Consider the following 13,170-nt stretch of genomic DNA (forward strand, 5'->3'; position numbering starts at 1 on the left):
AAAAAAAAAAAAAAAAGTAATTTACCTGCTGTCTTTTTCACCTTTTATGGTAAAGTAAAATGCCATTTGTGTGCCATAAGGCTTGGTATTTGGATGGGATATAAAGTGGGCACAATCTTCTAAACTGCGAATAATAAGGTCTACTGTTAAAAGTCTTTGGCTAAAGTGATAAATACAGGATTATTAAGTCTTTCTCTTCGCCATCATATTTACAGCAGTTAGAAGAAAGTGCTTTTAACATTTGTAGCCAAATAGTCTGATCGCACAAAAAAAAAATAAAAAAAGCGACAAACACTAAAAGCCATTTGACTAGAGGGTGTATTGCACAGCTAGATAATCACTGTTAAAAAGCAATGTCCATGTGACAGGCTTTTATACCATAACAAAAACAGAGATTCATGTTTTTTCATTAATCATAGCTAAAGTAAGATTCCAGCGTAATATTCTGGGTAACTTTTCACCATTTGCGCTCAGCATTAGGGAACAATAGCTTATAAGGTTAAGCATTTTTGGTAATTTTAACCCCTTTGCTGTAAAGTAATCAAATGTTCATTTTTATCAAAGGTAATTTCTGTAGTCTTCATTGCAAAAATTAAATACAAATTAATGCTTACCATTAAAGTTATAAAATGTATTCAGTCAAGAGCAGAAAGTGGAATATTGGCAGCAGCAGGAATATTGGACTGTGGTCCCGTTAAGAGTTTATCCACGGACCCAATATACTGTTACACAGCATACCATCTCTTTCTCAACTATTTCACGTTCCAAAATTGACTGTGTTTAACTGGAAATTCGACAAGACGGGCAATTTGACAATTTTGTATGTATTTGAACCGATCATGAGGAAAATCAGCTGATTCCGATCCCTGGTTGATTGATTGGTGTATCTCTACTCAAAACTTACTTTAAACCACCATCAAGTGTTTGTAATAACCTCCTTTTGTGATCTCATGTGAAATTTAGTTGTTTAACTATTATGCTATTTATAGCCTTTTATATCACTGCATAAATTAGCATTTCAGATCACATTCTCTATTGTAATGTATATACCCCAAATATCAAGAAAATCCCATACAAACCATACATTATCGTAATGGGTACAGACGTTTCTTTGTGTTTGTTGTGAATAGAACTGAATGCGAAAGAGCAGGGAAACGTGTGACTGGATGAGATGGGGCGGGTTGTAATGTGCATATATGATTGACAAGCGACTGGCGAATGAGGTTTCTCTGAGTCAGAGCGCGAGCACGGAAGAGTAAACATACTAATTTTCTTCAGATTGCGTAAATCAGTAGAAAATGAATAGAAATGATTCTGTCTGAAGAAATATGAAGTAAACATGAGTAAATATATCAATAAATCTCCATGTATATGCATCTTTGGACTATAAGCCCTTACTGACACAGCAAAGCTATGTGAACAATAAAAACCGCTGCAGAAATGACTGAATATGAATGCGTGGTCAACTTCTATTCCAAATATGACATACACAGATTTATTTTTTTGCATTCCTGACATAAATTAATGTCACTGCAACAATGTTTTATCAAAACAGTGGTCAAATATCGAAGCAAGAGTCTTTAATCTTTCTCATGAAGCACAGTTTGTCCAGATCAAGTAAGAGTGTGATGTTTTAACGTGTTGTGAAAGAGAAACAATAATAATCTGAGGCTGTCGCCAATCTTTGTCAGTTAAGGGGTTAACCCTCTGGAGTCTAAGGGTATTTTTGGGGCCTGGAGAAGTTTTGTCATGCCCTGACATTTGTGCTTTTTTCAGTTTCTTATAAATATCTAAATGGCTAAAGTCTAATCTCACTGTAATCAGCACAAACTAGGCTATAATAATATGTGAGCAGCATGTATGTACATGATTGTGTTTTTGAGAAAAAAAATGTTATGCGTGGTTAGTGAAAAACTAAAAATGTTAAATCACTTGAATAAGGCAATAAAACACATACAGAAAATTGGTTCCCAGATATTTTGAGAACTGGAAGCTTGTAGCCTAGAATTTTTTTTTTCTAAATGATGTGAAAATCATCTTGTTTACTCACTTACAGAAAACAATATATTGATTTAAATTTTCTAAGACACTTTTTGTTGGTAAAAGTCATATGCGAGTAGGCGTCAACTATCATGAATTCACACCTGAGAAGACAAAGGCCTGCATAATGAGCTGCATAATGAGCCATTCAGTCAGCTGTGTCACTGAGAGGGATGAGTTACAAGAAAGAATGTGAGGACAAATAAATCTATATAATTTTATGTTTGTAGTTTATTTAGAATATATTTAATTATCCCACAACATAATTTAATATTCACTTGTGAGTGCAGTTAAACAGTTTATTAGGAAAAATCAAAGCTGACTTTCAAACTGAATTTTTTTGCATCATTACTCCAGTCACACAATCCTTCAGAAATCCTTTTAACAATCTTATTTTCTACAAAACAAACATTTATTGTTATTATTAAATCATCATTATTATTATTATTATTATTAATGTTGAAAAGAGCTGAGAATATTTTTTTTTTTAGGTTTTTTAGAGGGGATAAATTGAAAGAACAGCAATGATTGTTACATTTGTTACAGTTACATTTATTGGTTACATTTATATTATTTACATCAAGCTTTTGAATGGTATAGTAGTGTATATTGTTATTGAAACTTCATAATATTTTCACTTGATTATACATTTAGTCAGGAATTATAGTTTGGAAAAAGTCTTTGGAAAAAGTCTAACTAGTAAAATGTTTACACGTTATGTGAAAACTAGTACAAGTATATAAATCAATAAAAAGAGACTTACCTCATGTTTATGATCTCTGCTGAATAAAGTGCTTCATTCTTTTTTCTGAGGAAATCCAAATCTCAAATCCTCAACCACATCACATCTTTTTGGGGTGAATTATGTCTTATTCCTCTCATCGCGAAGCAAACAGTAAAATAATAAAAAACTTGAAGAACAGTCTCGTCTGCGTTGTCTTCTGTTGTGTGGGCGTATTCAAAAGCCGCGCGCTTCAGTGAAACATTTGAATCTCAAAAGCGCGCTCGGCGCGGGGGCGTGGTCGCATTAGAAGATAATGAAGGGAGACGTGAAAAACGGACATCGCGTTGTTTTCATATGTATTACTTTATCACAGAATATTTGTTTTCAGCAGCACTTGTTTGGTTTAAAAGTAGACATGTCAGGCTTTCTATAGATATCTCTCTCATGTCTCTTCGTTGAGTATTCACTGAGTTTACAGTTCATTTTAATGACGCATTTGTATCTGAAGATCAGCGCAGACAAAGGCTGCAGACAGCACTCCTTGTTTGTTATCTTTATTTTATAAGTGCACAAAGTTTAGTTGTTATTATGTCTGTATACAAAAAAAAGTAGACCCTTTACAGATTCGATTGATGTATTGCACTTATCTGTACGATCAAAACTGAAAGTGTAATTTAAAAAAAAAATTTCGGGGTTATCAGGAGAAAATACCCCAAAACGCGTATACGCGTTAATCGACTCCAGAGGGTTAACTGATTTTTTCATGAAATCTGTAAAAAAAAAAAAAAAAAAAAAAAAAAAAAAAAAAAAAAAAAAAAAAAAAAAAAAAGTTTTCATGATCCATCACTGTCATGTGGACTACAGTAGCACTGCCCATCTCTAGCGGCTACTGCTTTAACAGGATAGTTCACTCAAATGAAAATGCATTTACTCATCTTCATGTTATTCCAAATCTGTATAATATTTTTTATGCAGAACGCAAGATATTTTTAACAGTGTTGGTGTCCAAATATCACTGGACCACAATTACTTTTATTGCATGGGGAAAAAAAAATTATATATATATATATCCATCAAGTTTCACAAAAGCAAGTCAGTCATTTAGGTCTGGCACAACATGAGGATGAGTTAATTTGTAAACAACAAAATTGTAAAAAAAAAAAAAAAAAAAAAAAAAAAAAAAAAAAGTGCAGCAAGCTTCCTCTGAAATGGACAAACTGTCTCAATCTTTATGCAATTAAAATTGCTTCAGCAAAAAAAAAAAAAGTACCTCATCCATCTCTGAAAAGCAGGGAATGTGATTTTAACAGCAAAATGATCAAGGACCAGGTATGGGGGAAACCATCTGACAGCTCATGTGTGACAGATTTGCGTTTTTATGGAGAGCTGTAAATTTAGCAAAAGCCTCAGGGACAGTAAAGTGCTCCCTTGATGCACTGCATGTGGTGTGATTCCATTAATTACGCATTCAGATTAGGTTAAAATGGAAGAGACAAAGTCAGTTTTGAGTTTTTGCAACCTGAAGTAAATGAGAAAACATGCATTGAAAGTGACCTGGCTTTTCAAATAATTTTTAAAGAAGCTGAAGGAACTCTTTGACTCCAACTTAATTAACATTAGTAAATATTTGGGAAACCCGTAGGCCAACAGGTTAGCAGGGACTCATTAAGGCTCTGCTTTAACAAGCAGGTGTCCCTACACTAAATTTCCAAAAGAAGAAAATTGCTGCCGAAAAGGTCAAATGGTAATGATCTGCTCTTACTGTTCAAATGTTATTGCTATTTATGAAAAAGGAAAATTATTCCAGACTGGTAAGACGAAAATAATTTTAAAAAGCACACTGTTAGGTGAAAGAACAAGAAGAGAAATGAAAGAAACAGGGCTCAGTTCGAGTTAAGAGACTTAACTTAAAAAAAAACAGAAGGGATTGGCATGAAACAAGACCAGGTGTCAATCTTGCCGAATGCCCATGGCAAAGAGGAAAACGTGAGAAAGAGAACAGACAGAGAGAGAGGTGTGGGTTTGTGTGGGTCTCCTGTTCCATCTCCCCTCCGTAAGGCCTTGAAGAGTTCGCATCTGTCTTTTCACAGATTCTTCAGATGTTCGCCTTCAAGTTTAAGAATTTTAATGTCAAAAGCTTTTCACGTCAAACCTTATTACTGCCAGCTCGCCTTGTGTACAATCACCTCTACAACAAGAGTCTAGGGGGGGGTACGAAATGTTTTATTAATAAAATGCAGAGGAAAAGCTCAGAACAGACACATTATCTGAAGTAGTCATGAGAGGGTGGAATAATTAAATACGTACTTGATCCACAGCACTCAAAACCATGAGCTCGTGCTCGGCAAAGTGAAGAGGCTTGTTTGTTTAGCAGTGCTCTGCATTGTTAATCATCTGGCTAATCAGTCTGGGCTGGACTTTTAAGTCGAAACCAGATTGACTGCCCGAGTTCGGGGTTACAGCACAAACCGGGGCACGTGGTTTACGGTCCTGTGTAACAATTACACATCTTTTCCTGGCTAACAAAGGCCTGATCAATCTCTGTGCTAATCGGCAATTAATTACAATCTATTTTTGAACAGCCTGAAAACCGCTTTTGAAAACCTAAGCCGAAAACGGGATGCGGCAGTCCATTGTAATTCAAACCGTGTCTTCGCTTTTCTGCCTACATGCACCATTTCTGCTCAAAGATAATGAAACCTGTAAAATTCAGGTCGCATAACAGTGATTAAAATGTTAGTATTCATCATAAGATTATATCAATTATGAATAGAGGTTTGATTATTTTGAGGCGCTGCTTCAAAATTCATTTAAATATGTGACTAAGGCAAGAATCAAAGCAAGCATATTAAACATGAGATGACAGAAAAAAGACAATTTATGCCAATTTGAGCAACTTTAAATCATTTACATTCAAGAACTATAAACTCAGAAACCTTAATGCATTAAGCGCTTAGCTTGGTCAACATAATGCCCAGAAACAGCCTTTAACTACATTATGCCTCTTATTACATTTTCATAAACATTCATAACCAGAGCCACTGCCAGAGGCTCTAACTACAGAACTTGGGTTTCAGATTAACCTCTCGAGACCTCTCATTTAATTTATAGAATATTAAAGTCTGTTTCACACAGCTGATTTGTGGGAGGCTGTCGAAATACACATCCAATCTAACCTCTCATCCGAAAGAGAAATTTGTAGAAATTTGACTAGAATGAATTGATTACTGCCTTAAGCAGGAAAATATTTGATGACATTCTCTTCAATTCGATTATGTCAACGCATCATTTTGCTTAAAAAAAAAATTAATAAGCACAAAGTTCCAGTTGGTGGTTTTATTTTGTGGTTTGGAAAACGTAAAAGGCAGACAAAAGGACCCACTGCTATGCTAGCTAACTAAAAAGAGAGAGAGAGGTTTATAGAACAAAACTCAGCTGTGACAGAGCCCATATGCTGTCTGGCCAATATGTCCTTCTATCAAACCAAGTCACTTCAAACAAGGCAGTTCCTTTATTCCAGGAGAAATCATATGGCTAAAAATTGAATTTGGGACACCAATTAAACCTGTATTATTGCAGGCCTTCAGAGTTCATTTAACAACACAGACAGAGCATAAATTGGATGTGAGACTAGTTATTCATTCAAACACAGGAAGGAGGAGCAGAATCTGTCTTACTCAAATCGAAATTCCAGCCTTTTGCACCCAATACATTCCTCCATTTAGCAAAGAATAAAAGAGTAAGAAAGATTGAGGGAGAAATCTCTATCTGATAAGGAAATCCTGAAAGACTATAAAAAGATGTTAAGACTTCTTCTGCCTTAGAAGTCCAGAAATGCCCATTTGTTAGCACTATGACTAAAGCAACTTAAGATTTTAAACATTAAATAAACATTTTAACCCATCCACAAATAAAGTTCTATGTCACCCTCTCTCAGAGGGAAATAAAAAGATGGTGGTCTATATAACATAATAATATTTGAATAAAATGAACATTGCTTTTATTCAGCAAGAATGCCTTACATTGTCAATCTCGAGTCAACTGCTGCCTATGTAAGCAATAGCTCACTAAGTTTTGGAAGAGAGCTTGCAAAAGGTAATGCCAGGTAAAGTGCCGGCCAAAGCATCCAGAGACTCCAGGAGGCTTTAGTCCAGAGGTAGTCGAGAAGACGGGCATATCATCTCCCTCATCTGTTCCTCCTGTCTGAACGAGTGAGCAGCCAAAGCGCTGTCATGTCAGCTGCGCTTCAGGGCTGAGGAGCAGTGTTTTGTGTGTTGGGGCAGACATGCTGCGAGGACCTAGTCAAGTAGAAAACCTGTTTTGAAACGACCCGGACAATGCTTGGATGAATCTGTGGCTAAAATAAACCAGCAGCACCAAGGATGAGCAAAAAAGCGATCGCAGACACGTTCGTCTCATGGACGGTGCTCATCTGTATTCAAAAGATGGCTCTGTCATTTATCTGTGTAGGGACATATGGGACTGCTCCATGTCATTTATCTGAGCAGAGACATAAAAAAGTCTATACATAAGCTGGGATTTCTATAAAAGGTCCTGTCCAATTATATTAGCATTTCTCATGCAGTCATGGTAGCACGGCTAATTTTGGATGACATGGCAAGCTTATTACACAGATAGCCGCATATTAGTGATTACTATCACTGCTGGAATCAATCTTGTATGATTTTTCCATTCCAGGCATGAGCACTCTTCACGAGGATCCCTTGAAATGGCACTGGAAATCGAATGTGTAATTTGACTTTTATTGAATGCTTGTGCCTTATCCATGCCAAACCTCTTGCTAGAGGTTATCAGACAACCATTTTCAGGCTCTTGCACCGCAGTGTTAAAAATGGACTGTAATGACAGAGGCGCTTGCTCACGATCCTGGTCTGGAATTACACAGAACCAGCAATGAGCCATCTGGAGCACGTCAGCTCAGGTTCCCGAGAACATTGCTGTGCTTCCAGACAGAGCAGAGGACCTGCTGTTCCTGACGTTTTGTAAGACTGACATAAATAGTCGCTGACACCTGCGAGACATCGCCCCCCCCCGAACATCATCTTCAGTGGTTTGTGGCACAACACCACTTCGGCTGCCCACACACCGCTATTAACGTGTGACAGAAAAATTATGTTACTGTGTGCTAGGGGCGAAGAACTTATTTGAACTTTGAGTAAGGCCATCAAGCAGGAAAAACTTATTACAATACTGATTACAAGGGGAGCAGTTTGCATGTGTGTGTATATACACATACGCATATATACAGTCATAGCCAAAAATATCGGCACCCTTGGTAAATATGATCAAAGGAGGCTGTGAAAATGAATCTGCTTTGTTAATCCTTTTGATCCTTTATAAAAAATAAAAAAAAATTCACAAAGATCAAAACTTCCACTGGATAATAAGAATTTAAAATGGGGGGAAATATCATTATGAAATGTTTTTCTCAAATACATGTTGGACACAATTATTGGCACCTCTAGAAATTCTTATGAGTAAAATATCTCTTAAGTATATTCCCATTCATATTCACAATTTTGAGCACTCCAGGATGATTATGAACATGGAATTATCCAGCCGTGGCTTCCTGTTTCACAGAAATATAAGTAAGAGGGATAACAAAGCCCAAATTCCCTTAATCATCCATCACAATGAGAAAACCCAAAGAATATATTTCAGATGTGCAGCAAAAGATAATTAACCTTCACAAATTAGTGAAAAGAGCTAGAGCAGTGAAAATTCCCATTTCTACCATCAGGGCAATAACTAAGAATTTCCAATCAACAGAAAATGTTACGAAACTGCCTGGAAGAGGATGTGTGTCTATATCGTCCTGATGCACGGTGAGGAGGTCAGTTTGAGTGGCTAAAGACTCTCCAAGGACCACAGCAGGAGAATTGCAGATAATAGTTGAGTCTCGGGGACTGAAAACCTTAAAATAAAATTGTCAAACAGCACCTACATCACCACATGTTTTTTTCGGAGGGTTCAAGAAAAATTCTCCTAGCTCATCCAAAAACAAACTCCAGCATATTCAGTTATCAGACACGGCTGGAACTTCAAATGGGACTGGCTTCTATGGTCAGATGAAACTAAAAAATAAGCTTTTTAGCAGCAAACACTCAAGATGGGTTTGGTGAACACACAAGGACAAGGATAAAAAGTACCCCATGTATACAATGAAATATACTGCTGTATTTTTGATGTTGTAGGCCTATATTTCTGCTGGAGGTCCTGGACATCTTATTTAGATACATGGCAGCATGGATTCTATCAAATACCAACAGATTAAAAAAAAAAAATCAATAAGTGACTGACTCTGTTAGAAATCTGATAAAGGGCCATGTTTGGATCTTCCAACCGTACAATAATCCAAACACAAACCTCAAAAACACCACAAAAATGGGTCACTGAGCACAAAACCAAGCTTCTGCTATAGCCATTCCAGTCCTCTGACCTGAACCCTATAGAAAATGAGTGTGGTGAACTGAAGAGAAGAAGCACCAACATGGAGCTGGGAATCTAAAGGGTCTGGAGTGATAAAGGAATGGTCTCTGATCTCATCAGGTGTTCTCTAACCTCATCAGGCATTATAGGAGAAAATTTAGAGCTGTTAAACTGGCAAATGTAATACTTTCAAAAAGTATTGAATAAAAGGGTGCCGTTAATTGTGGCCAATGTGTATTAGAGAAAAACATTTATTGCATAACAATACACCCACCCCCCCATTTTAAATTCTTATTATCCAATAAAATGTTAGATTTTTAGGAATCTTTTAAATAAAAGATCAAAAGGATTAACAATGCAGATTAATTTTCAGATATATATATATACAGATATATATATATATATATATATATATATAGATATATATATATATATATATATATATATATATATATATATACACAGATATATATACACATATATATATACACAGATATATATATATATATATATATATATCTATATATATAATATACAGATATATATATACACAGATATATATATACACAGATATATATATATACACAGATAGTATATATACACAGATATTATATATACACATAGTACATCAATATATATATATATATAAATTTTAATTTTTTGCTTTGCTTTTTTGTAGGGCTGTTAAATTTGACAAATATGTTGGTTTTCGAGAGAGGGCGCTTTTAAATAATTTACATCAATGTCATCATCATCGTTATTATTACAAAATAATTGTTATTAATTATAATTAATTATTTCTAAATATAAAAATTAATAAAAAACAACCAAGAGACATTGCAATCACAAGCGCATAATGATCTGCTTATGTGTATGTACATAATGCCATGCTTCACTCTGAAACAAGCAGGTTTTTTGTTTTTTAATTCAGTTTTATTTAAATTAATCATGCAGCTCAGGGAGCAGCCCTTACTAGATATTTAGAAAGCAATAGATTTGTAGTTATTTCCAACAAACAGATGGAATGCAGTACCACGGCAGCCAAAAACAACAAATCTGATTGGCTTGCTTGGAAACAGAAAAGTTACTCCATTTGGAAATGAGACGAAAATGGGCAAAGAGGTTGGTTAAAACAAAGATCTGTCATGCAGGGAAATGTACTGAGAGAGAAAAAGAGTGATGATATGACATTCAGTGTGTGTTAGAAATCGAAATAATTAATTAGCCTGCAGAAATGAGGTAGGGTTTTAAACTGTTGAATTACTTATTAGAATGATGGCATTTATCCATCAACTTTTGCACTCCACACCAGTTTGGCCTAAAAGTGGCCAATTTTCTCTTGGTGTGGGAAAAATATATCCAAATGTGTCAGAGAACTTACTTCATTTACCCACCGGACCACAAGCATATCATGTCACCCACCGTGCTGCACGCCACAGGGTGTAAAACGGTTGCTTTCAACCAACATTTCTTTAAACTACTCAGAACTTTCTGTGAAGAAAAAAAAAAGAATCTGCGACTACAAGATAAAAAATGGAGAAGCAAAGCGAAAACAAATGAAATGAAAGACTGAAAAAAAAAATAATAATAAAACCAATACTGGTGAGCAAACAAAGGGAATTATTTGAAAACAACAGCAGTCAAACAATTCAATGCACAGATCAGTATCACAGAAGGGGGCTTGTGTGTACTGAACCCCTCTTTCCAAAAGCTAGGCGGCACAGGACAAATTGTGCAGAGACTGGAGGTCTTTATACAACACTACCCGGCAAACGTGATGCGTGCACTGTCCCTGAAATAAAACTCCCCTCTCCTTCCCTGCAGGAGAGCATCTGTCTCAGATAGCAGGTGGGTACTCAGCATCGCCATTCAGGGATGTGGGACTGTGGAAGGGGAAAAGCAGTAAACACAAAGGAAAAACAGTATTCGACGTGCACCTACATTGCCCATGTACTCTGAGAGCAGATCCTGCAGTGCCTGTCGCACAGAGTTGCATTCGGCCACGATGCGCTCGCGCCGGTCATCACGCGTGCAGGAGGAATCAGCCATGAGGGCGGCGCCACTTATGATGCTCTCCAGACGCTCCTCGAGAGAAGGCCGGAATCTCTCCTCGCTGAAACTCAGCGGGTCCACGATGATCTGCTTCTGCAGGGGGAAAAAAAGAGAGATAATAAAGCATAAGATGATTAAAAGTAGAAGGAGCACGACAGCAAGATTAAGCACTTTCTCTGAATTAATGCACTAAAATATTGCCATTCAGCATTTCTGTGCAAAACGGGGGGAGTGAGATTTATGATTTCACATACCAAATATCCAACTTCACAAGAGTTTGACAGTTAAACGGCAGTCATTATTGGCTGTGAGGCCTGAACAGGATTTTGGAATATATCTCCCTGGACGCCGAAGCACAAGCTGTGATATTCATTAACTGGACGAATCAATAATTCACAAGATCTGAGATGATGGTCTGGGGCTCCTGATGCAATTTCAGGCCAATGGCTTTTGCTCAATCAGAGGCTGCATTAGCTTGCCTGTGCAATTCCTTTTAAATCAACTCTATGTAACAGACGGCATCTTAAAAGCCATTTGTACTGTCTACTGGGGACGAACGGGGAAAAAATAAATAAAACAAGTGAAAAAGAAAAAAAAAGCTCAACTGCAAATTATGTAAGATCACAGGCTCTTGCACATCTCGTGTGGGGTTTTCAAGAGAGAGAACCGCTTTGGTAAACACTACAGTTAGTATGAATGCATCTTTAAGGCTACTAACCCTAAACGGCAGAGCAATCGGATTTCAGCCTAGGGCAACAAAATGCAGTTGCGCATATAAAACACTGCTATTTTTCCTCCTTGAGCCAGGATGACATTTGAGATGTCCCTACATGTCCTCTGCTTGGTACACTCACTTGGGGACATCACACTCCCGCTCTCAAATAATAAACTTGTCAACGTGGGGTGCAATTAAAGAGACAGGAGAGACAAATGTGCCAGAAAAGTGATAGCTGCCTAGAAAGAAAAGAAAAAAGGTGGAACAGCGGCAGGCAGAGTCAATCTTCAAAACATGACAATCCCCTCCATCTGTTGTCATATACGTGGTAAAATATTCAACAATTCAGTTGTTAGAATCTGAGTTTATTAGCCTCATCTCATCTGACCTCCTTTACTTGCGTGTCATGTTGGCATGGCAACAAGCCTCTCTCTCTGACTCACTGCAAAGTTGCTCCAGCTTCAAATTAAGCAGCAAGAAGCGATGTGGAAAAAATGTGCATGTGTGCAGAAGTTTCTGCACGGTCACCAGGAAATTAAGGACGCACATAATCTGAGGTACCGACATTCCCCATCTCATTTGAGCGCACACTCACAACCACTTTTTTTTTCTTTTAGTTAAGCAGATGCCATCTGTTTGGGCAGAGGACCGCCTCTCTTTTGTGAGGATGTCTGGCCTACTACTAAGAATAGAGCAGCTACATCTCCAGCTTTTTTTTTTTTTAACACAAATATAAAGTGCAATGTTTTGATGCACTGACTTTGTAACCTTTGTAAGCTAAAGTGACATTTCCCATAGCGTCACCCAAACTATACATGGATGCCAATATTTTCTGATGATTGTTTTAGTTTTAACCAGGGCTTTTTGTTGCTCAGGGCCCTTTGTGTTGCATTCAAAGCAATACAGATCCCAAAAAGCCAAGATTAAGGGAAGCAAAGCTGGTTTTACAACAATTATGGGAAACAAGTCTTGGTGATGCTTCAAGACGCTTGGTGATTTTTTTCATTCTGTTAGCCACAAGGGCAATTGACTTAACAGCCTTCCACAACAAATAGAAAAGAGGGGTTTAGAGACGAACCTTTAAAGAGTTTAGCAGATAGTTGTTGGAGGGAAAACAAGACGCAAGTAAACTCCACAGAGTGAGCTAATTGTGTAATTCAAAATTGTTTTCAGTTTTTGTATGTATTCA

The 13,170-nt window shown here is 36.9% G+C and overlaps 1 protein-coding gene across 1 annotated transcript in view; it reads right to left on the reverse strand.

Annotated features, from left to right (window-relative positions):
- ctnna1 (catenin (cadherin-associated protein), alpha 1) overlaps window positions 1-13,170 on the reverse strand; it is a 105,293-nt gene that overhangs the window by 64,649 nt on the left and 27,474 nt on the right. The window contains exon 7 of the mRNA XM_042738128.1: window positions 11,156-11,359. Coding sequence (XP_042594062.1) covers window positions 11,156-11,359 — 204 coding nt within the window. The remainder of the gene's footprint in view (window positions 1-11,155; window positions 11,360-13,170) is intronic.

This window comes from Cyprinus carpio, chromosome B14 (genome assembly GCF_018340385.1).
Source record: "Cyprinus carpio isolate SPL01 chromosome B14, ASM1834038v1, whole genome shotgun sequence".
NCBI classification, from domain to species: domain Eukaryota; kingdom Metazoa; phylum Chordata; class Actinopteri; order Cypriniformes; family Cyprinidae; genus Cyprinus; species Cyprinus carpio.